Genomic DNA, 22,478 nt, shown 5'->3' on the forward strand with positions numbered 1-22,478 from the left:
ACAAAAAAAGTGGTACCGTGTTCGTCAGCCCCAGTGTGGTTCAGTAGGTTTGTTAGTTAACTAGAAGTAGCTGTTAGTATAGGATAGCCGGTCCTGGCACTGGGTCCGGGGCGTGGAGCCGGAGCCGAGCCACATCTCTGATTGTGACGTCATTTCGGCGCAAGCGTAAAATGAGCGTAATGGGACACAGCATAACGGGACACCGCATAACGGGACCAGTAGTACCATGACCTTCGACCTTGACCTTGACCCGATGGCCATTTTGGATCCGCCATCTTGGATGATGTCATTTTGTTTCTCGAACATTCCGGCATTTTGTTTTCCGCCATTTTGAATTATGAATTCACCTTTGCAATTTCCGTTACGGCCGCCATCTTAACTTTTTTATTTACTATCCGATTTTAATGGAAAAAAAATTAAAATTTATAAAAAAAAATTAAATAAAATTTTAATAAAAAATTAAAATAAACAAACATTTACGACATGGAGCTCGGAGTCCTTGGTTCGAACCTGGTGAGGGCGAAAAAATAAAAATGGTGACCGATCCTTCCCTCACTGTGGCTGCAGGCAAACTGACTCCCACCAATATTTTCAAAGCATATATATATCGCCAGTTAGCATGACGTCATGTCCGCCATCTGGAAAATCCGTAATTTTAATACTAGAGATTCGAGAAAAATTCCTAAATTCATCAAAAAAATTACTTATTAGAATACCGATTGATTAGTTCGATTCCTGTCCTTGGTTCGAAACTGCTAAGAGCAAAAAAAACAACAGATCCTTCCTCCACAGAAGCCACCTACAGACTGATCTACCACCACCAATACCAAGGTATATAGGTATATATACCATCAGCTGGTATGACGACGTGTCCGCCATCTTGACTTCATCCGCTGGAGACCATCTTTTTTTCGTCTGCTAGAGTGTGCTATACCATGTACATATAATTTTCTGTTCACCATACCATTGTCTTAAACTGTTGGCATTGAACTTTGACCTTGACCTTGAAATTTGACCTTGACCTTAAAATTTGACCTTGACCTTAAAATTTGACCTTGACCTTGAAATTTGACCTTGACCCTGAAATTTGACCTTTATCTTTAAATTTGACCTTGACCTTGATCTTTGACTTTGACCTTGACGACTATCATGGATCCGACATTTTATATTCAGTACATGCTACCAGGAGCTACCGCCTGCTAGTGGTCATTGCCACCATCTTGTTTTCGTCTGCTGGAGGACTCCATCTTGTGATAAGAGCCAGTTTCCTCGTTAGGATACACACCTGGTCTCGAACATGATAACCCGGACAGCGGCAAGATGCAAGGTTTTTTTTTGTTGTCGTTTTTTCTTAATTACTTTTGCGAGGTATTATCAAAAACAAATCTGTGCATGATCTTTAAGCTATTCCAATTTGCTGAGAAAGTACTCTTTCCCCTACTCTATTTGATATACCTTTCTTTCTCTACCTCTTTTTTCTCTATGTCCTTCTTTTTTCTATCTCTTTTTACTCTATTTACATCGAACTCTTTTTGTCTAATTACCTATCTCCTTTTTTCTCTATCTTTTTACTCTACCTCATTTTCCCCTATGTAAACCTCTTTTTCTCTATGTACTTCTTTTTTCTCTATCTTTTTCTCTAGTTCAATTTTCGCTATTTACCTTTTTTTTCTCTAGTACTTCTTGTTTCTCTGCCTTTTTTTTTCCCTCTACCTTTGTTTTCTCTTACAATAGATATGTACTGCCGAAGTTGCACGAATGAGTAGCCAACTTCGGAACTGTTCGTATCATGGATTTGAGTGATATGAACCTTAGACTTCCGTTAAAAAGTAGAGACGTAGTGTTGTCTGGACTTGTGATTGTTGGGAGTATATATTAGAGATTCTGAAAAGTGTAAAAATGAAGTTCCAGTACAAAGAAGAACATGCTTTTGAAAAAAGGAAAGCGGAGGGTGAGAAAATAAGGCGGAAATATCCGGATAGAGTTCCTGTAAGTTTCGCCGTTTGTTTAGTTGTGTTTTGGCAGTAAGTCCATTGATTTTAGTTCTTAGTGTTTTAGAAAAAAAAAATCATTTAAAAATAGTTATTGTGATTTTCCTGTTTGTAACAAGTAATACCGTAGTAATTTTTAAGCTATACTGATGTAAAAATTTTTAGTAACCTTTGAAATGCACAATTTGTAACAAGACAATAGAATGCTTTTAACAATTTTACGCCTAGGAACTACAATAATTGAGTGTTAAATAATTGTACACCTAAAAACGTTGTTACTTGGCACAACCATGCTAGTGTGGTAGCTTTTCAAACATTCAAGCAGTGTAAACTTTCAGTTTGTAAACACCCATTGTTTCTTGAATTATTTCAAGGCTACAACCACATTGGCTTACCTATTAGAGGGATACGTATCAGAAAAACAATTGTGTGTCCATATTTGCAAATTAAACTTTCATGTTGGCCAAAACCCGTTTTTGATTGCATTGTAAATGTATTGTTTAGTCAAACGGCTTTGCTAACAAAAAATGTTAAACATTTTGAAAATTGTGATTTTGGGTTAAACATTTTTCAGTTTATTTGTGTTTTCACATTTGTTAATTATCGGACATCGTGGCTTTTTAGAACATAAAAAAAAAAAAAAACAGGAAAATATGGTTTTCACTCACTACACACATCCCAAAATTTACTCCGAAGGGATGGTTTTGTAATTCCTACTAAATGGTGAAAAAAATTAAATTAAAGGCCTATCTAAAATTACAATACCAGTGCTTTTACACCGTCGCTGTCATTCATTGTTTACCCACAAAAAATAGGAATGTATGTTTTCCATATACTTGAGACATTCCTGAATTAACCCTGAAATGAAGGTTTCTTAATTCTGACTGGTTTGTGAAAAAATGACAGTTTACAGCTTACATTACAATATACCTATATATTCACGCAATTGTCAACATTCATTGTTTACCCCTGTGGGTTTTTTAAAAAAAAATTTGGTACCATTAGTCAGTATAGGTGGTGTTGTAATAATGAAATTTGATTCAATAATGACTATTGCAATTGTAAGGAATTTTTAATACTTATATTTCATGTTTGTTGTTTTAATAGAATAAGTAATTGTATTATGAAATGTCTGTTTTGTTGTATTGCATTTAAATAATATACTATTTTGAGTCATGTTGCAACGGATGAGTCTAATGGGAGGCAAAATATTTAATAGAATTGGTAATGTCGTTCATTTTCTTGAGGGTTACTTGTTGGTGTACTGAAGTAGCTGACACATTGATTTTTGCAGTCTTTCCAAGGAATTCTTTGATTACAGCCATCGTATATTCTGTGTTTGATATAGCTGGTGTTTCCTGTATCCCAGTTTATCCCTGGATCCTGATGGCATGATCCTGTTGGCTTGATCCTGTGGTACATGATGCCTGCTGTTTTAATTAAGTACTTCGGAAGATCCTGTACATGATAGGAATTATGAAATAATAAAGAATTATGATTGTAGGCTAAAAAAATCCTTTCTATTTGACTTACGATCATAATTTATTATATGACAATATTTTTTTATGTACATGATCTTCTGACGTACTTAATTAAAACAGCAATCATCATGTGCCACAGAATCAAGCCATCGGGATAATGCTATCAGGATCAAGTCTTAGATCCAGGGATAAAATTCAGTGTATGAAACTGAAGAATTAGTGTATTTTTATTCCTCCATAGTTAGCTACAGTTGTGTTAAACAAAGAGATACACGATCGTGGGTAAATAATGAATGGCGGTGACAGTGTGGAAACACAGGTAGTCTAATGTAAGCTTTAAACTGATTTTTCACGAACCAGTAGGAATTAAGAAACCAGCCCTTCAGGGTAAATTTAGGGACGTGTGTAGTGTGTGAAAACAATGTTTTCCGTTTTTTTTTTTTCCTTTTCGTTCTTAAAAACAGCAATGTCCGATAATTACCTTACATTTTCAATTGCAAAATAATGCCACACTGCTTTTCCGGAGCATAAGCAGATCACACGCGAGGGCAAACATGTCTACCTGGAGTCTTTTTTGTGTTATTTTAAATAATAAACTAAAATTAAACCACAAATGCTGCAGGTAGATAAGTGTGTCCTCCATGCTTGCTCTGCTCATGCTCCAGAAAGCTGAGGTGTTTAGATTTGCTAACTGCGATAATTTTTCCTTATTGTGTATTCAGATTATATCAAAGTTTTATAATTCATATTCAAAATAAAATATATTGTGGCTCTGGTATAGTTTTGCATCAGTCATATTTAATGGCTTAATTTATTTTAATATTTTAAGTTAAATAAAATTATATACGTTATACTGCACAATTGCTCCAAGGAACAATGTGTCTCAGTGTTTTGTCCATATATTTAAAATCAAACACAATCAATTAAAATACAACTGGATACCTATGCAAAAAGAAATAATTGCCTGGAAACTAAATAAACCAAAAATATTTTTGTTAGCTTCTACAACCAACACTTTGCTACTTTCTAGGGACAGTGTGATATTACAAGTGGTTATTTATCTGTAAATTTTTATATTTTTGACATATTGATATTTATACTGGGTATATAATCCCTAATTTTAGTGTATTGTTTGTTTTGTGCTCACTTATCAAGAAGGTATCAATGGTAAATGTGTAGTCTCATAGCTTCTAGGAAATAAGAACAATAATAACAAAAGTAAATAGTTTTGAATGGGACCTAAACCACATTTTATTTTAGCACTAGCTGCCCAACCCGGCTTCGCACGGCTATACTAATGGAAAAAAAATTAAGCCACATCTCCCATTTACAGTAATGGTAAATTTAAAAAAATCCAGTGAAAATTTATTACAATGCTGTATAATGTACCGGAGAGAAAATGAATAGCACCGATGGTTTCCCGACTCGTGCACGCATCGTACAACTGATGTACCCGTACTTCGCTACGGCAGTCTACAGGCAGATCACTCTTGCGCCGCTCATTATACATGCCCCTCCTTGTGGGTACGCCACTGCCGCGCGATGCCCGTTGCCATGGAGACGCAGAAGGCATGAACAATGCAAAATCCTGTTCTCATGCAGACAAAGTACCCACTGTTGCCTGGTTTTAACCACCCATGGGATCTAATTTTCGGAAAATGTCATCCTGTGTAACATAAGGAACATTTCTGTGATGTTTCAAGTATGTAAAATATATATACTTGAAAAAAAGGGCAATAAAAAAACAAATTAAACACAGAGAGAGAGGGAAAAAAACAATAGTTTAGGTTTGCGATTTAAAGTGATAAAAAGTATTTAAATACTAATTGAACTCTTATGAGGGTACTGATTGCTTCGTTGTTAATATCACACGGGTGTTTTTTACTTGAATGGGAAAATTAAGAATGATAAGGCATTGGTAAATATGTAGTCGCGGTATATGCAAAAAAAAATGCTAAAAATCCAAAAATACTTTTATTCTATGCTCTTTCACTTTTTTCAAATCAATCGGCGGAGATAAGAAATTCCAAATACTTTAGGAGATATCAAATTTTTTAATTTTCATCACAATACCTGTGTATTCATGCGGCGATCAACATTGTTTCTGGTTTACGAGTATCTATTATGTTTCTTATTGGACAATTTTGTCACGTGACAGTTCCGTGATTGGCCAGTATTCAAATGAACCAATACGTGATTATTTATTTATTAATGTTCCGTCGGAGGTATCGCGATGTAGGTGAACGACTACATCATTTGCTTCTAATGGCAAAGGAAATGTACCCGCCTCCAACTTAGGTGGGTTTTTAACGTTTCTAATTTAAAGTCTTATTTTTTATTTGGATATTGTTTCGCAAGTAATAAGTAACAAAAAAAATTACGTGAGTTAATGTTCATCATTTGTCCGGGTTTGTTAGGTCAGGTCAGTTACATTATAAATACTTTAAAACTAAAGAACCATTGAAATTAAATCATATTATTTTTAATGTACGCTTAGTTTGAAAGTATTCATAATGTAACTGACCTGACCTAATCGACCATTTTATTTATTACGCATTCACGAACACACAGCAAAATAACAAAAATGGCGACGTTCAAATGGTTGTACAGGTGTTGTATTGCAAAATTAAAAAATTTGATATCTCCTAAAGTATTTGGAATTTCTTATCTCCGCCGGTTTTAATGAAAAGAGGGAGTGAAAGAGCATATAATAAAAGGAATTTCAGATTTTTAGAATTTTTTTTTCGAGAATACCGCTACTCTACATGTTCAAAATTAAAAAAATTGATATCTCCTAAAGTATTTGGAATTTCTTATCTCCGCCTGTTGATTTGAAAAGAGGAAGTGAAAGAGCATAGAATAAAAGTATTTTCAGATTTTTAGCATTTTTTTTTTTTCGCATATACCGCTACTCTACATATTTACCAAGGCATGTAGTGCGTGGCAACAATGTTAATAGGCAATAGCGCCTGCGGCATTAACACACACACTTTGTACGTGTACTGCATGTTGTATCTAACCCCCTCCAACGATTTGATTCTAAATTGGACTTTTAGTAAGGATCCCTAATGTTATTGATAATATAATATAGCCTATAGCCTTCCTCGATAAATGTACTATCCAACACTGAAAGAATTTTTCAAATCGGACCAGTGGTTCCTGAGATTAGCGCGTACAAACAAACAAACAAACTCTTCAGCTTTATAATATTAGTATAGATTAAAATAATGTGAATATTTTTACTTATTATTAATGTAGCTAACCAAACCAACTCTCTCTGTGTGTGTGTATTTGCAGATTTTAATTTAATCTTTTTTGCTTCGTATTTGAAAGGTTTTTTTTTTTTGGAGGGGGGGGAATATTAGTACTTTTGCTACTGGTTCTCTGTATGTGTTAGTTAGACTTTAAATTATCATCCATGGTCATTTTTCAGATACTTAGGAACAGTTGATTGACCGTGATTTGTTCAAACATGTTTGTTGCATATCACATTGAATCGAAACAGATCCTGATATTTATCGTAGGTATGTTATTATTTTCAGGTTATTGTTGAGAAAGCACCAAAAGCAAGGATTGGTGACTTAGATAAGAAAAAGTACTTGGTCCCATCAGATTTGACTGTTGGGCAATTTTATTTTTTGATCAGGAAACGTATTCATCTCCGACCTGAAGATGCTCTTTTCTTTTTTGTGAACAATGTAATTCCACCAACAAGTGCAACAATGGGATCGCTTTACCAGGTAAGTAATAACGTTAGTTATTCAGTTAATTTTCTTGCTATGAAGATTATTCAAATTTTTTTGTTGAGCTTGTTGATTTCTTGTTTGCATCATTTTTTATTTTTTTAAGAAAATACTTATTTTAAACTCATTTTAAAAAGTCAATTTGGATCGTAACATCTTAAGAAATGTTGCTTCACAGGTAAGAGTTTTTGAATTTAGATAGTGCTTTAATGTCTCTCACTGTCAGATTGCAGTGTGTAGAGTTATAGGCAATACAGAATGTCTACCATCAGTGTTTTTTTTTAATTGGAAACTAAAATTTTTCACATATTTTCGTCTTGTAGTAATAATGTAAGTCCTCTTTAATGGAAAATATCCTTCAGTTAACCAAATTTTAGCATAAGGAACAATGTTAAATACATAGAGTTTTGTTTTTGACTTTAAAACTCGTCAACATTTTGCAATACTACTCAAAAATGGATCAAAACTCTTACTCGAAAATAGATCAGTGAAGGCAAAATAATGCTGATGATAGTTGTTGGCAACGAGATTATTAAAAAAAAAGTCTGTATAAGATTTTACATATATCTTACAGTAGGTATGTACTGTGAAAAAATAAACAATTTTTTTGCAAAACATTTTCCCTGAACATCAGTTTGTCTTGTACATGTTCAAATGACAAAAATCAGGTTATTCAACACAATAAATAAATTGCTTAAAACATTTAAAAAAAATTAATCTTCAAAGGAACTTTCATCCGTCAAATTCATGACCGAGATAACAACTTCCACTTCTGAAAAACACCACAGCAAGTAGCAGCAGCAAAAATTGGCAATGTTTTGTTGCAGTTCATTTTTTTTCCAAGAAGCATTTATGAGAATCTTCAATCACATCTTTTTTTTGTGGATTGCATTAAATTTGGTCAGCTAAAGGATGTAAAAAAAAAACCTTATCTCGACGTGATGATGAATGGACCACGTTAATTTTTTCTACCACAACTAATTACGAAATTCCCTACTCTTTTGTATACTAAATGCATGTCTGCCATTATTTCTATTAGTGCATTTGCCACTAGCACATCATAGTAGGTGCGAGATAAACTAGCTCTGAAAGATTCTAGCTTTACACGCCAGAGATGCTGCTGACTTGCTGGATGGCGTAAAATAAATGTTGGCTGAACACATGTACATCGTTGGAGATAAATATGCAGTGTAGAAAGCGCATAACTACTAAGGAAAGAGTAAAATATTGTTTGTTGATACGTCACGTTAATTCATTGCATTATATTTAATGCTTCACAAGTGCTATTTTACTCACATGGGAATAACTATTTCCCTAAAAGTAAATGTTGCTCCGAATTTATGACGGTGCTACTCCAAATTGTTACGTAATTTATTGGCGTGGTTACTTCAAAACAGCATTAATTGAACAGTGTTACTTCGAGGGGTGGGTGTATTATACATAAGAACTGCTCTCCACAACTGCTGTAAAGTATGTTACAGGGCGTGCAGTGGATGCTCTTCCCATGATGCAACACCACCTTTTAACAATCATTTATGAGTATTTAGTACTAAACAAATAACATAATTTGTTTATAGAGTGCCTTAGCTGCATTTACTTAAACCTTTAATGCAATAACAGTGGGCCCTTGCAAAGACTCTACATTAAACTTGTCCCACTAGGTAATTAAGGACAGGTTACACATATTAAATTGACATACCACTTTCTAAACTTGTGTACTCCGGAATACCAGAAACGTAACTAAATTTATGGCACAAAATTATCGAAGCTCTGTTCATTAACTTGACGTAGTGAACAAATACTGAAGTTCTGCTGCTAAATTCACTCTCTCAGTTTAAGTTCGTGTAGCGTAATGCCACCGAGTGATGTAAAAATCAGGATATGGGACTTTCCTTAATCGTGAATATCCATATACTTGCTAGGGGAGTACTAGCACTGAGTAGTGGGTTTATCCCTCTGGGCAAGGGCTTCTTGGAACACTCATCCTTCCTCGTACCCGCTCACTGTCCAGTGAACCAGTCATCAGACTAGCTCCAGTAGTTGGACAAACTCCACTCGCCATGGAAGCAAACGAGTAAGGACGCTGTATTGTCCTTTGGGTCTATAAAATATTTAGTGAAATATAATAATAAACTTATAATAATTTACCTTGGAAGTGACTGGGATTTAAAAGAAGAAACAGGTTAATAAAACATGGAAACCCCAGAGGCAACACTAAGGCCAAACAAAAAAAAAGATAATGCCTCCCTATAAACACTGTGGAGACTAGATCGGTAACTTTTTATTAATAAATAAATTCAGTTTCATCTATAGGCATGCTTCAATTTATTTTACTTCATATGTCTGAATTATTACAAAAGGAAACAAACAACATTTTGATAATAATAAGCAATCTTTAAAATAACTTAAATAAGTTAAATTTATAATAGGGTAACTTCATAATAACAATCACAATGAGTTAACTTTATGACAGGGTTAAAATTATAATAGGGATGGGCTGAAAATGATTATACAAATACATTAAGACATAATTAAAAATAAAACGTACCGTATTTACTTGAATAATCGTCGCACCCATTGTTTGAGGTAATGAATTTGGTATTTAAGATTCTCCCCATAATCGTCACACCCTAATTTATTGACTGCGACTGAGGCGCCAATGGAACAGCCTGCTTTCATGTGGCGTGTGGCGCTTATCATTGGTCCAACCTTTGAGCGGCAAGTCCTAATTGGCCGTGTGGGAGGAAGGCATGTGTGTGGAAGATAAAATGCTGTGATGCCATTGTTTTATCTCGTTTGCGTTGGAGTGGAAAGTACCGGTAATTGCAGAGTTTGAGAAAGTTCATTTTGTGAGAATATGGGTAAATACAATTTGTATACTGCCGCTTTCAAGTTGCGCGTAATCACATTTGCAGAAGAGCGCGTAAATCGGGCCGCGGAAAGAGAATTTTCAGTAAGGGAAAAACTTGTTCGTGACTGGCGAAAACAAAAAGACAACTTGAATAACACAAGTTCATCCAGGCGAGCTCTCAGAGGGCCTAAGCGTGGGACGTTTCCTGAAGTGGATGCGCAAGTGACTGAGTACATTCGTGAGTTAAGGAACAACGCGTGCATTGTTTCTCTAGAAATTATCATGTGCAAGGGTAGAGACGAAGCACGTGCACGGGGCATACCGCACGCCCAGTTCAAGACCAGTCGTGGGTGGGCGATGAGATTTATGCGACGTGAAAATTTTTCACTCCGGCGGAGGACATCCCTTTACCAGAAGTTGCCGAAGGACTTTGACAACAAAGTGTTCGAGCTCCAGCATTTCGTTCTGCGGATGCGGCAAACAAATGACTATCTCCTCTCGCAGATAGCTAATGCAGATCAGACGCCGGTCTATTTTGACATGCCGCAGAACACCACTGTCAACGAGAAGGGGCAGTCAAGCATAATTATACGCACTACTGGGAATGAGCGGATGCATTGCACAGTAATGCTTGCAGTGACGGCCGACGGGCGGAAGTTGCCGCCTTACGTAATTTTCAAGCGGAAGAGGTTGCCTAAGAAAAGTTTCCTCCAGGCGTACATGTCCGTGCTCAAGAAAAGGGTTGGATGGACGCTGAGCTCGTTAAGGACTGGGTAAAGACTGTGTGGGAGCGACGGCCAGGGTGTGTCCTGAAACAAAAGGCCTTGTTGGTGTGGGACAGCTTCCGTGCTCATTTGGTTGAGGAAGTAAAGCGAAGTTTGTAAGAGTCGAGGACTGATATTGCTACCATCCCAGGTGGCCTGACATCGATGCTGCAACCTTTAGATGTCTCCGTGAACAAGCCGTTCAAGGGACATCTCTGTCGCCTGTATGGGTGTGGACGGCCAGTGGGATGCAAGAACTGACGAAAGGGAATAAGCTGAAGCGACCATCATTGCTCTTGGTTTGCAGACATGCCAACCTTTACGGATCTTCCGTAAAATGTACGGAAAGTGCTTGGTTTTTACGGTTTTACGGGAGCTGTTTATATTTTACGTTTTTTTTATGTCATTTTGAGATTGAACAATTTTCCGCGCTGTACTAGCGATTTCAATAAATTGTGCGCTTGTGGTAACATACTGATGGTACGCATATCGTACTTGTAACCAAAGTATTGTGTCTGGTTTAATAACGTAAGCTTTAGGTACCATAGCAATTACTAACTAGCGTACGAGATATGTATTCATTCTACCTGTACCACATTTGTTCACGTCGCACGAACGTAGCCGAACCGACCGGCGGTTCATGATTCGACAGTCGGTTGCTAAAATGGTGGAACTGTGTCACAATGCATAGGCTTGATAAAGGAAGTTGTTTTGTTCAATGGACGGTACAAAGCCTAGAAGCAGCCATGCATTTTTCGCACGATTGGTTTGTTTTTCAAGTGTTGTGTTCTGCTTCATTTGATTTATAAGTACCTATTTGGTTGTTTGCATTCGGCGCAGTGTTCTTACGTTTGCTGTTCAGCAGTTGCAGATAAAATGTCCGTTGGTGCTAAAAAGAAGCAGTATTTTCAAGTGTTCCGTGATGAATATAGTAAAAACTTTCTGTGTATTTTGAAGTCGGACAAAGGGCAGAAGTTCGCATTTTGCTCAATATGCAGGTGTGATATGAACATCGCTCACGGTGGGAAAAATGATATTACTAATCACCTGAATTGCTCGAAACACGTGGAAAATGTGAAAAGTGGTGAAAGAAATAAAAAATCAGTAACTTTTTTGTTGGTGAAAGTTCTGGCAGTGACGTAATACGCACAGAATGTTTGTTTACATTCTTTTTAGTTGAACATAACCTTCCGATGAGTGTAGGATACCACACCGGTGCATTGTTCCGAAAAATGTTCCCCAAGTCGGATGTGGCAAAAAAGTATGGATGTGGGAGAACGAAATCTACTGCCATTATGCAAGAGATGGCTGCAGATGCAACCCAGTGCATTGTAAGTATTTTACAAACTTTGCCTTTTTCTGTATCTACGGATGGCAGTAATGATTCTGATACTAAACGCTATCCTATTGTCGTAACATTTTACGACCCATCCCTACAAAAAATAGTTTCAAAGCTTCTTTCTTTGCCAGCTTTGCAAGGTGATGCCACAGGAAAGAACATTGGTAGTTTGCTTTTTACATGTACCCATTGAGCATCTTGTAGCTTTTTCTGCTGATAATGCAGCAGTGATGTTAGGCAGTAAAAATGGTGTGGCTGCAGTTCTGAAGGAGAAACAAGAAGAGCTTGTTATTGTTGGTTGCCCATGCCATTTAATTAACCTGGCAGCTGGAAAAGCAGCAGCTGTTCTACCCTGCAGTGCTGGGGATATTCTCATTGATATATATTATTATCTTGAGAAAAGTGCCAAATGTAAGGAAAAGCTCCAGAAATTTCAAGAGTTGTACAATAGTGAAGCAAGGAGCATTTTGAAACACATTTGTACTAGGTGGTTATCACTAGAATGTAGTTTGCCTAGGCTCATAGACAACTGGGACCCTTTGCAAAGATTTTTCAAGGATGAGGTGACTACGCAGAAGCAGCAGCCATCTGCAATGCCATTCAAAATCCCAAAAGTTGAAGACAGAATTGGTTCTGTAGGCTTAGTAAGTAAACATGAGGCAACACAAGATTTTTCTACTTCATGTTGTAAACATTCAGCCAACAAATCAGTACCAAGCACGTCCAGTTCTGTTAACATGCCTGTTAAGTCACCATGTAGGCCTATGCTTGCCTCAAATGTAGTTCAAAAACTCAGTACACCTAGGCTTGTTGTAGGTCACTCAACTGTTACAACTGTTAAGAATAATAAAATACATTTAAACTTGCCTTATAGTAGGCAAATGAATAAATATAAATTCAGTTCCAGTTCTGTAGAAGCAAAGGCTAGCCTGAAAAACCAATATTTGAATCTGTCCCGTGAAGAAAAATTATTCATGTTCCTTTCTTCTTCTTGGAACAAAGCATTTTGTCTATTTTTGCTTTACATGACACCTTGTTTTGAGACAACAAACACTATTGCAGTCTGCCTCTCCTCAAATTCACATTTTGAGAAGGTTACTATGTGATCTTCTGCAAGAATTGCTGGTAAAATTTGTGAAACCATTTGCTATAAAGTATGTAGAGTTCCATCAAGTGAGTTACCACTCCACTGAGAATCAGCGTGAAGACTCTGAATTAGTTATTGGTAGTAAGACATCTCAGGTTGTTGAAAAACTTGAAGAAAATGACAAAAAGATATTTTTTACTGCAGTAAGAAACAACTTTGTAACTGCATGTGATTATATCATCACTAAGTTCCCTCTGAAAAATGAAGTACTGGAGAAAGCAAAAGTTGCAGTGATTGAGAAAATAGAAAATTCCAAGTTTTCTGATGTAACTTTTTTCACTAAAAGATTTCCATTCATTTTGCCAGTTAATGATAATGAAACGAGAGACATTGCAGTTGATGAACTTCAAAAACGGTTCTCTTTACTTCAGCTGGAAAATACTTCATCTCTCTACAAGAAAGAAGATTCAGTTGATGTAAAGTGGAGTACTGTGGGGAATATTGTAGGTGTAGATGGCCATAAAAAGTTTGACAGACTGTCAAAAGTAATGTTATCGGTATTGACGATTCCCCACAGTAATGCTGAAGGCGAGCGTGTTTTCAGTCTTGTTACTAAAAATAAAACCAAGTTCAGATCACAAATGTCAACCAAAACATTAGAGAGCATGTGTGTTATGAAATGCAACCAGTCAGGAGTTTGCTATGAACAAAACTTTTCTGAAACTTTTCTAGTGAAAGCCAAAAAAGCAACCGCAGCCTCTTTAACGAAAGAATAACTTATGTGGATATTTGTGACAGTGTAAATATTTTTTCCTTGTTTTCCAGTGATTTATTTTAACTATGTTGCAAAGATTATGTTAGTTTTTTCAATATGTACAGTGGTTGAACTGTCCAATCAAACTCTTCAGCCATCTACTAGCCATCTTGCTCCAAGAAAAAGGAAAGTAGGTGAGTGTGTGTATGGTTCAATACTTAAATGAAGAAAATGATCTTGTTGTGTATCTTCTGAACCTTAAATAGCACTGTTGTAGACATATATGGTTTTAATTAGAATTTTAGGCCTAGGTTAAATGTACACAAAAATTTGCCGCTTGGATTTCACGCAATGTTTTTAGCATTTCTGGATTTTTCTGATAGGTCTTTTAAAAAGTTGGCATGTCTGGGTTTGCGAGTGGATAATGCGAAGTTGGGGTCTCATCACTCATGAGATAATCGTGAAGAGTTTTAAGAAGACTGGCATCTCGTGCGCGCTAGACGGTACGGAGGATGACACGATCTGGCACCAGAACAGTGACGACAGCGGCGACGAAGATGACGTTGACGTACCGGCAAATGAATCTGATGCATCAGAATCTAGTTCAGACAATGAATAGATAAACTTGGTGAGTGTTCAGACTGAATGTGTTTTAGAAATGTATTTTGTTTATTGATTTTTTTCGCAATTTTGTGTTTATACTATATTTTTATTTTGCCAAACTTCTCGTAACCAAAAGTTGTTTTGTTTATTTTGCGCGTATTGTAAATAAATATTATGTATAGGTACCATGTACCTAGATATTAACTTCTTTAATTTAGCATTTTCAAGCGATTACTAAAAAATTTTACTTAAAATTTTTTTTTTTATTTTTCCTTACACAATGGTCGCACCTCACTTTTTTTTTCATAAAATTTGGTAAAATTGCTGCAATGATTATGCGAGTAAATACGGTGATACAATATGTTAACATATATATATATATATATATATATATATATATATATATATATATATATAAAATTTACACTCTTTTGTTTGTTAGCTAAGTAATTGTAAAAATGTGGTGGTATTTAAATTTTGCTTCTTTGCTTGACTTGCTAACATCCTGACTTGCGGAAATGGTCCTGAGTCATCGTGAAGAATTTGGAAGTTGAAATTCCATAGCTGTTGGATCTGGAGTGGTTATTTCTTAGGATGCCAGGAAGACCATTTGGCCGCAATCTTGCTTTGGTTCTTGGACCCTCTCTGCAAACAAGCCAAATCCAAAGAAATCAGACCTAGTCTGCAGACAGTTGTAAATAGGCACAGATGCTCGCAAAAAAAAAGGGGGGGGGAATTATCGGGGAAGAGAATGGGTATCGATAACTCACCAAAACAGGGTGTTGCTCCTTGAAATCGGGAGGTGTCTGGTTAAGTTGCCCACAAAACTCGGCTTGAAACTAGCACGGTGGATGCGGAAGCACTCATAATTAAAAAATTAACAAACTATAAACTATAACATTGACTGTCATAAAAAGGTAACTTAAAACTATATTTGGGAAAACATCCCTTGACGAGGAAACTACATCTTAGTTGAAGTAGTGAAGTCTAATCTAGCTGAGGGTTGGCCGAGAACGATGCAGTCAGTCGGAAGTTGCGCCAAGAAGTTCCTGGTATGGCACCTGTGTTGTTTAATTAAATTCGGCACTTCGCTTTGAAAGAAAGAGGGGATACTTCAGCTTCAGGGCCGAAAGGTTCTGAAGACGTCCGAGGGAGGGCTTGAGAAAGACAGGCTTTGAGAGCTTGATGCTGCAGTTGGCGCCTGATCGCAGTGCTATCTACTGGGGAGTGGCCAAAACAGAGACGAAGTCTACTCACACATCTTGAACAAGACTACTTCAGAAGCAAGCTAAATAGACACATTAACATTGAACAGAAAAATTTGTGTTATTAAAGTTGTAATCTCAGTCCAGAACTCTCTCTTCGGACTCCGGCTTGCTCGTTCAACTCAACTCGTGTCTCCAAACTCCAGGCGAGTACCAGGTACAGCACTCGTTCACAATGTCCAGGAAGCAGTGACTAGACTGCTGTCCCAACAGCACTCCATGGCTCATTCATGTCATGTTTATTTGTTCAATATGACTTCAGAGTGTGTCTGCATTTTGTTATTATTTCCTGCCTGACTTACATTAGAAAACTGTCTTAGTGTGAATGATAAAGTTGAAGGTTTTCACCTGTTTCCTGTTCTTACATCTGGTGTCTTTTTTCAGCATTTTGATTTCTGAACTTGTTCCATCAAATTTTGAAACTGTTTGCCTATGGTTGCAATACTCTTTTATAGTTCTAGTTCACGTACTTGACATACCCTCTTGCTTGTTGTGACTTGAGCCACTTTCGCACTTGATTGCCACGTCCAGACTGAGTCTTGCCTATTCCTTTCATAGTATGTACCAGCCTCAGTATTTTTTAAATTTTTAATTAACTGATCTATTTTTTTGTTTTCCCAACAAGTTTTTTTTTTTTTTTTTTTTTGACTGGTCGTAACCCACGCAAGATGTATTTAATTTTTTTGTTCGCCCATTTTTGTGTGTGTAATTTTGTGCTCAGACTCATCCGTCCCTTGAATTTGAATTTGCAGCCGCGTCTCTAAGTCATTTGTTTTTCCTATTCTTACAAATGCTTTCTGTAATGCTCTAGCAAAAGCTTCAAAATCACCAAGCTCATCTGCTTTTTTCCCCAAGTGTCATACCACTTATCTGCAGCTCCACGCATAAAAATCAGTAAAAACTTTGTGCACTTTTCGTGATCCCACATATGTACTAAATGCTGCACTCCTGAAGTTTTTTGAATATTCACCCACGTCCTCTGTGTCCTTCCCATAAAATATATAATCCGGAGTAAAATGACTATTGGTTTGCTTTTCAAAAGTTTCTGTGGACACACCAGCTTCACTGTTACCATCAGAACTGTTTAGTGATTTTCATACTCCAAGCTCATCCACTTGTTCTAATACAGTAGAATCCGTTTATTATGACTCTGCCTATATTGACGAACCGCCTATTATCACGTAATAACACAATGAAATTTGGTTTTCGTATAAAATTCTTTGTAAATAAGTAGGATATAATGACTTTGGTTACAGTGACATGTTGCTTATTGTGACCCATTTTTAATAAATTATGTCCGTTTATAATGACTGACATGATTATTTACACCTTCGGAAATGTTCGTTAATTCCCGATAATGTGGCACATGGCTCGTTTTTGTTTTGAACCTCGGTGAGTAATTGACAGTTGAAGGTCACGCATTGTTGTTTGTGATATCCTGTGGAAAAAATGTCATCTCAACGCTGTAAAGCATTTACGATTGAGGAGAAAGGTGCAATTATATGCAGATTAGAAAATAGAGAATCAAACTCTTCTCTCGCAAAGGAATTTGGCGTGGGTCAATGGACAATCTCAATGATTTTCAAAAACAAGAACCGGACTAAGCAATCGTTCAATTCAAATGTTTTGAAACCGAAGAGGCTTCGAAAATCGTGACAAGAAAATGTTGATCAAGCATTAATTCAGTGGTTTAAAATCACAAGAAACAAGGGAATTCCTGTCAGCAGCCCTATGCTACAGGAAAAGGCAAATATTTTTGCCACACGTTTTGGTATTCTCGACTTCAATTGTTCTGCAAGCTGGATCAGCCGTTTTAAAGTTCAACATAACATTGTGGCAGGAAAAATTGTCGATGAATCTTTGTCTGTTGATGAAAATTCAACAACAAACTGGTTGACGTCTGTGTGGCCGAATCTACGAAGACAATTTTCTGATGATGAGATTTTTAATGCTGATGAAACTGGACTGTTTTACAAATTAATGCCGGACAAAACTTTGAAATTTAAAGGTGAGAATTGTAGTGAAGGCAAGTTGTTTAAAGACAGAATAACTGCCATTGTAGCAGCAAATATGAGGAGTGGCACAGAGAAAAATAAATTGCTCGTTATTGGAAAGTCACAAAAACCAAGATGTTTTAGCTGTGTCAAATCATTACCTGTCGATTATGCTAACAATCGTAGAGCTTGGATGACGTCAGAGCTTTTTGAAAAATGGCTTCGAAATTGGAATCGTGATTTGGTGAATAAGAAGAAAAAGATTTTATTGCTGGTTGATAATTGCCCGGCGCATCCAAAAGTTACTGATTTAAAGTCTATAACACTTGCTTTCCTTCCGCCGAATACATCATCAGTACTATAGCCAATGGATCAGGGAATAATATGATCACTCAAAACTAATTTTAGAAAAAACCTTGTGCTCAAAATGATTAATTGTCTTAATGCTAATGAAAACAACTCAGGCTGCAGAATTATTATCACAATTTGTTCATAGCAATATTGAAAATGATAGTAATTTGACCATGGCGATGTCTTCTATACACAATAGTATTAGAGACTATTACAATAAAATGAAAAAACAAAAGCAGACAAAAATTACAGATTTCTTAATTTAAAAATGAAAAATATATACATATATGTATCATGTTTGTACACGTGTTTATATGTTAAGTTTCTCTATTAAAATACATCAGTATTCACCTTAAAAAAAAGGTTTTTTTTTTTTTTACAAAACGCTTTGTATGACTTCTGCTTATTATGACGTGTTTGCCAATTCCCTTCGATGTCATTATAAACGGATTCCACTGTACTGGCAATCCTGCCCATTTCCCTTAGTATGACAACGTAATTTACACTCTTGAAACAAAGCCTGTGTAAACAATATGGCATTTCATTTCTTCTAAGTCACAAACAAATTATTTTTTTTTTGTTATTTTTTAATTCCTTACTTTTGACTGTAAACAGTCCTAACTGATGTTAATACTAAACATTATACATTCACTCCTGTAAACTTTATTTAATTAACATTACTTAAACGGTAGTGGTCGTACATTTCTTCCACAAAAAAATAACACCTAGTTGACTAGTATCTGGTGGAGTCCATCTTGTTTTGCAGTCAAATAACGTTAATCAATTCTGTCAGATCTTACTGATGTGGAAACTACCTGTCACAAGAGACCAGGCGGCACCTAACACCATAGATGTGACGTAAAAAGAACATTAAAAAAATTTATAAACTAATTTCAGCCGATAAAGTTACTAAATCATAAGGGTAAGATAATTTGCTTAGCTGTGAGGTAATTAACATTGAGAGAAATGTTTCTACCTAACTATAGATAAATTAAACTGCTTGGCGACCCCATTGTGGTAATATTTTCTTATGGGAATTATTGAAATAAGAAGTAAATGTATGAACTGTATGAAAGGAAATAACTATAAATAAATATCACCATACATAACTATTTATTGAGTATTTAATAAATCAATAACATCTAGTAATTCACAAAATAATGCATGACTTGCACAAGAGGAAGCAGTAAATAAATAAACAGATTAAAAGAAAGGATTTACACTTCATTCAAAAAACAGCTAGATCATTTGGACTAAACTTGACTAAAATTTTAAAATTAACGTTTGTATTATACTTCAATGATTTAAGAAAACCACTACACCCATAATTGAAAAACACAAATATACCCAACTTATATACATAATTTTTTTTAATTAAATGATTGTAGAGGTAAAACAATTATTTAAACTTATCTATGACTCTGTTAGAGTTCTGTTTGGCTGGTCTGTGGTGCGTGAGTACTAAACCATAATTTAGATCATTTAGCTTGAGTGAACCTAAAACTTAATTTACACTAAAGGAAAAATAATAATTTCCATCACACCAAACTTTATATGATTACATGAAATAAATCAAAGTAAATTACCCTACAGAGTACGCCATTAGCCTCCCTTGAGTTGACCCACTGGCCTGCATCACATTTCCCCACATGACAACAACCAAGAACAACCTACCCCCTATAAAAACCCTCCTGAAATCACCAAAAACAACCAAAATTCCTAATTACATCCTGTAGTCACAGCCCCTCCAATAGAAAGAACTTAAAGCCCTGCTGAATTAAAAAAAAAAAAAAAAAACTACGTGCCTGTTAGGTCGTGAGAGAATCTTTTACTGGCCGGCTGTTCCCGCACTGGCTGCAATTACCCATGGGATTTAGAGGCCTGCTAGCCAATCACAGCTCAGCCCAGCAGTGTGTTGCCAGCAGTGCCATCAACAGCACTTGCAGTCCTGCAAGCCTGGGGTGGTCAGCTGGAGTTAAAGCCACAGGACAGAGCCAGCTTTCGTCAGATACTCGCCTCCCCCCTTCTCCTACATAGCAGAGCTGGTGTTCGCTAATGACACACCATGAAATTCCACACTTCCCTAGACTCCTTCCATGCTCATCTACTGGCAGTGATGCATCTTGGCTATACGTGATTTAACACATTATTAGTCTACTGCTTATGATTGGTTAGATCACAGAATACTATGTTTTTTTTATTGTTTTTCACTTTTTATTTAAATATTTTCAATGATACTTAATATAATTAAATCATTATTTTACATAGATAAAAAATTTCTCATGCACATTTGATATTATTCGATGTAATGAATATTTTTTTAATATCCAGTTCAGTTATCATTTACTACATATTCCCAAATTATCACTTCAGTATAAGATGCGATTACTCAAATAATTTTTTAGTTTTTATGTTTATGAGAAATTTAATTTTTGTATGAAACTTTTGGAAACAATCTGGCACCCAAAGAGCAAAACTGCAGTCTTTGCACCCCGAATTTCCTTCCTCATTCATTTACCACTGTTGGCTTTGCCCACATCAGAACCTACTTTTGCAGTATTTTGTGGGGGTCTTATTTTCAGTTGGCGGAATTTTCTTTGGAAAATGGCGATCTGTAGAGGAGGAAGATGTTTGAACTTCTGCGTCGGTAGCACCATACAAAGAGCTTTCACTAGTTTTGTTGCCATTAGCCCCATATTTTTTTGAACAAAACGAATGAATTTATGATTGACATTAAAAAGATGTGGGGAAAAAAGGTTCCCCGCCGTTATATTGATTTCCTTTGAAAAGGGGTTATAACACAGTAATTGATCAACGTCAGTTTTGTTTAAATTGTAGTCAAGTACAATATCAAGTTAGGTTTCCTGAGAAAAAACTGCCCTTCTGTTTCCTGCTTTTCGCGAAATTGTCTCGTATATAAAATTAAATCATCCCTGGTAAGATACATACAAAAATTATGTGTGTAAGATGTAGGCAAAATAGGTAGGTTCTGAATTATTTCATGCAAACCTGATGTCAGAATATTCAGATGGTAGCTTATACAAAGAATCAGAACTGCAGTTGTCAGTTTCTGCACCAGAAAAAGCATAAAATTCTTCCTGTTGATAAAATTTGTCACTCTTGCACAATCATTTTGCTATTTCCACTGCAGAAAACACCCGGTAATACCCCTGTCACAATTCAGCATACTCGAAGCCACTTCAGAAATAGTACAGCACATGGCATCTAGCGGCAACCGATAGAACTATGACGACTGTGGAAAGCGTGCGTGACAATCCAAGCTTGTTTTCCGCTCGAGCAAGCCCATATCAATTCATGAAACGTCTGCTCGAGTGCCGTTCATTGTATGGACCAGAATTTGTTAAAACAATTTCCAGGACTATAGTATTATCTTTAAATATCTGAAGAAAAAGCAAACCCAAAAACCAAATAATGTTTTGAAAATGGATAAAAAAAACTGTAACAATACAATGTACAATTCACTGGTATTATGAATGCCTGAGAATAAAAGTGTATATTTAATATTGTCTTGTTTGCAGAATATGACTTTCAGAATTTTTATTTTTTTAAGTATTGAGTTTAAGGAACATAATCAGCGTACATAGCAGGACCTAATATACTTGTTTAATGTTCGTGATCTTGTAATTGTAAAACACAATTGAAGGTGTCCACCCCGTGTATGTTTCAGGAACACCATGAAGAAGATTTCTTCCTGTACATTGCCTACAGTGATGAGAATGTCTATGGCTCAGTGTAAGCAGCAAAGTGAAGTGATATGCTTCTTTTTCATCTGTGTTATTTTGTTTATTGGCTTTTGAATGTATATGTAATTCTTACTCAGATCAAGAACTAGCTATGTTATCAGATGCTTTTCAAATAGTTTTATATCATTGCAAAGTTTATGTTGCTTGTGTATTGTGATGGAAATAATAAAATTAAATTTTTAGGTTAGTCATATTTATTTTACTTTATAACCATGAACACCTATGTCAAAATTATAAATTACAGGTTTGTATGTTAATACATATTTCTTACTGAGTTACAAAAGCTTTTGATGCATAGGTGCTGAATGTTTAAGTTCTTGAACTGAATGTTTACAGTTAAATACACAAAGTGCATAGTAGTACTGAATAGTTATGTAGAACTTCTAAAAGGTATACAGTAGAGTCCCGCTAATCCGAACTAATTGGGACCAAACCCTGTTCGGATTAGCGAAAATTCGGATTAGGCGGAATTTTCTTATATAATGCCATTT

General features: G+C 35.9%; 1 protein-coding gene across 1 annotated transcript; it reads left to right on the plus strand.

Moving 5' to 3' along the window:
• The first annotated feature begins 1,732 nt into the window (after nt 1–1,732).
• LOC134529572 (gamma-aminobutyric acid receptor-associated protein) lies at nt 1,733–22,174 on the plus strand. Its single transcript, XM_063363799.1, has 3 exons — nt 1,733–1,989; nt 7,015–7,212; nt 21,912–22,174. Exons 1-3 carry the CDS (start codon nt 1,900–1,902, stop codon nt 21,978–21,980), a joined length of 357 nt encoding a protein of 118 aa, XP_063219869.1. The 5' UTR covers nt 1,733–1,899; the 3' UTR covers nt 21,981–22,174.
• Nucleotides 22,175–22,478: the final 304 nt, after the last annotated feature.

Source organism: Bacillus rossius, chromosome 2, assembly GCF_032445375.1.
Source record: "Bacillus rossius redtenbacheri isolate Brsri chromosome 2, Brsri_v3, whole genome shotgun sequence".
In the NCBI taxonomy this organism is placed as follows: Eukaryota; Metazoa; Arthropoda; class Insecta; order Phasmatodea; family Bacillidae; genus Bacillus; species Bacillus rossius.

Excerpts from the sequence above, each read along its gene's own strand:
- LOC134529572 (XM_063363799.1), top strand. The coding sequence starts at position 1,900 with ATGAAGTTCCAGTACAAAGAAGAACATGCTTTTGAAAAAAGGAAAGCG. Across the intron at positions 1,990-7,014 it reads AATATCCGGATAGAGTTCCT|GTTATTGTTGAGAAAGCACC; the intron begins GTAAGTTTCGCC and ends TATTATTTTCAG. Across the intron at positions 7,213-21,911 it reads CAATGGGATCGCTTTACCAG|GAACACCATGAAGAAGATTT; the intron begins GTAAGTAATAAC and ends TGTATGTTTCAG.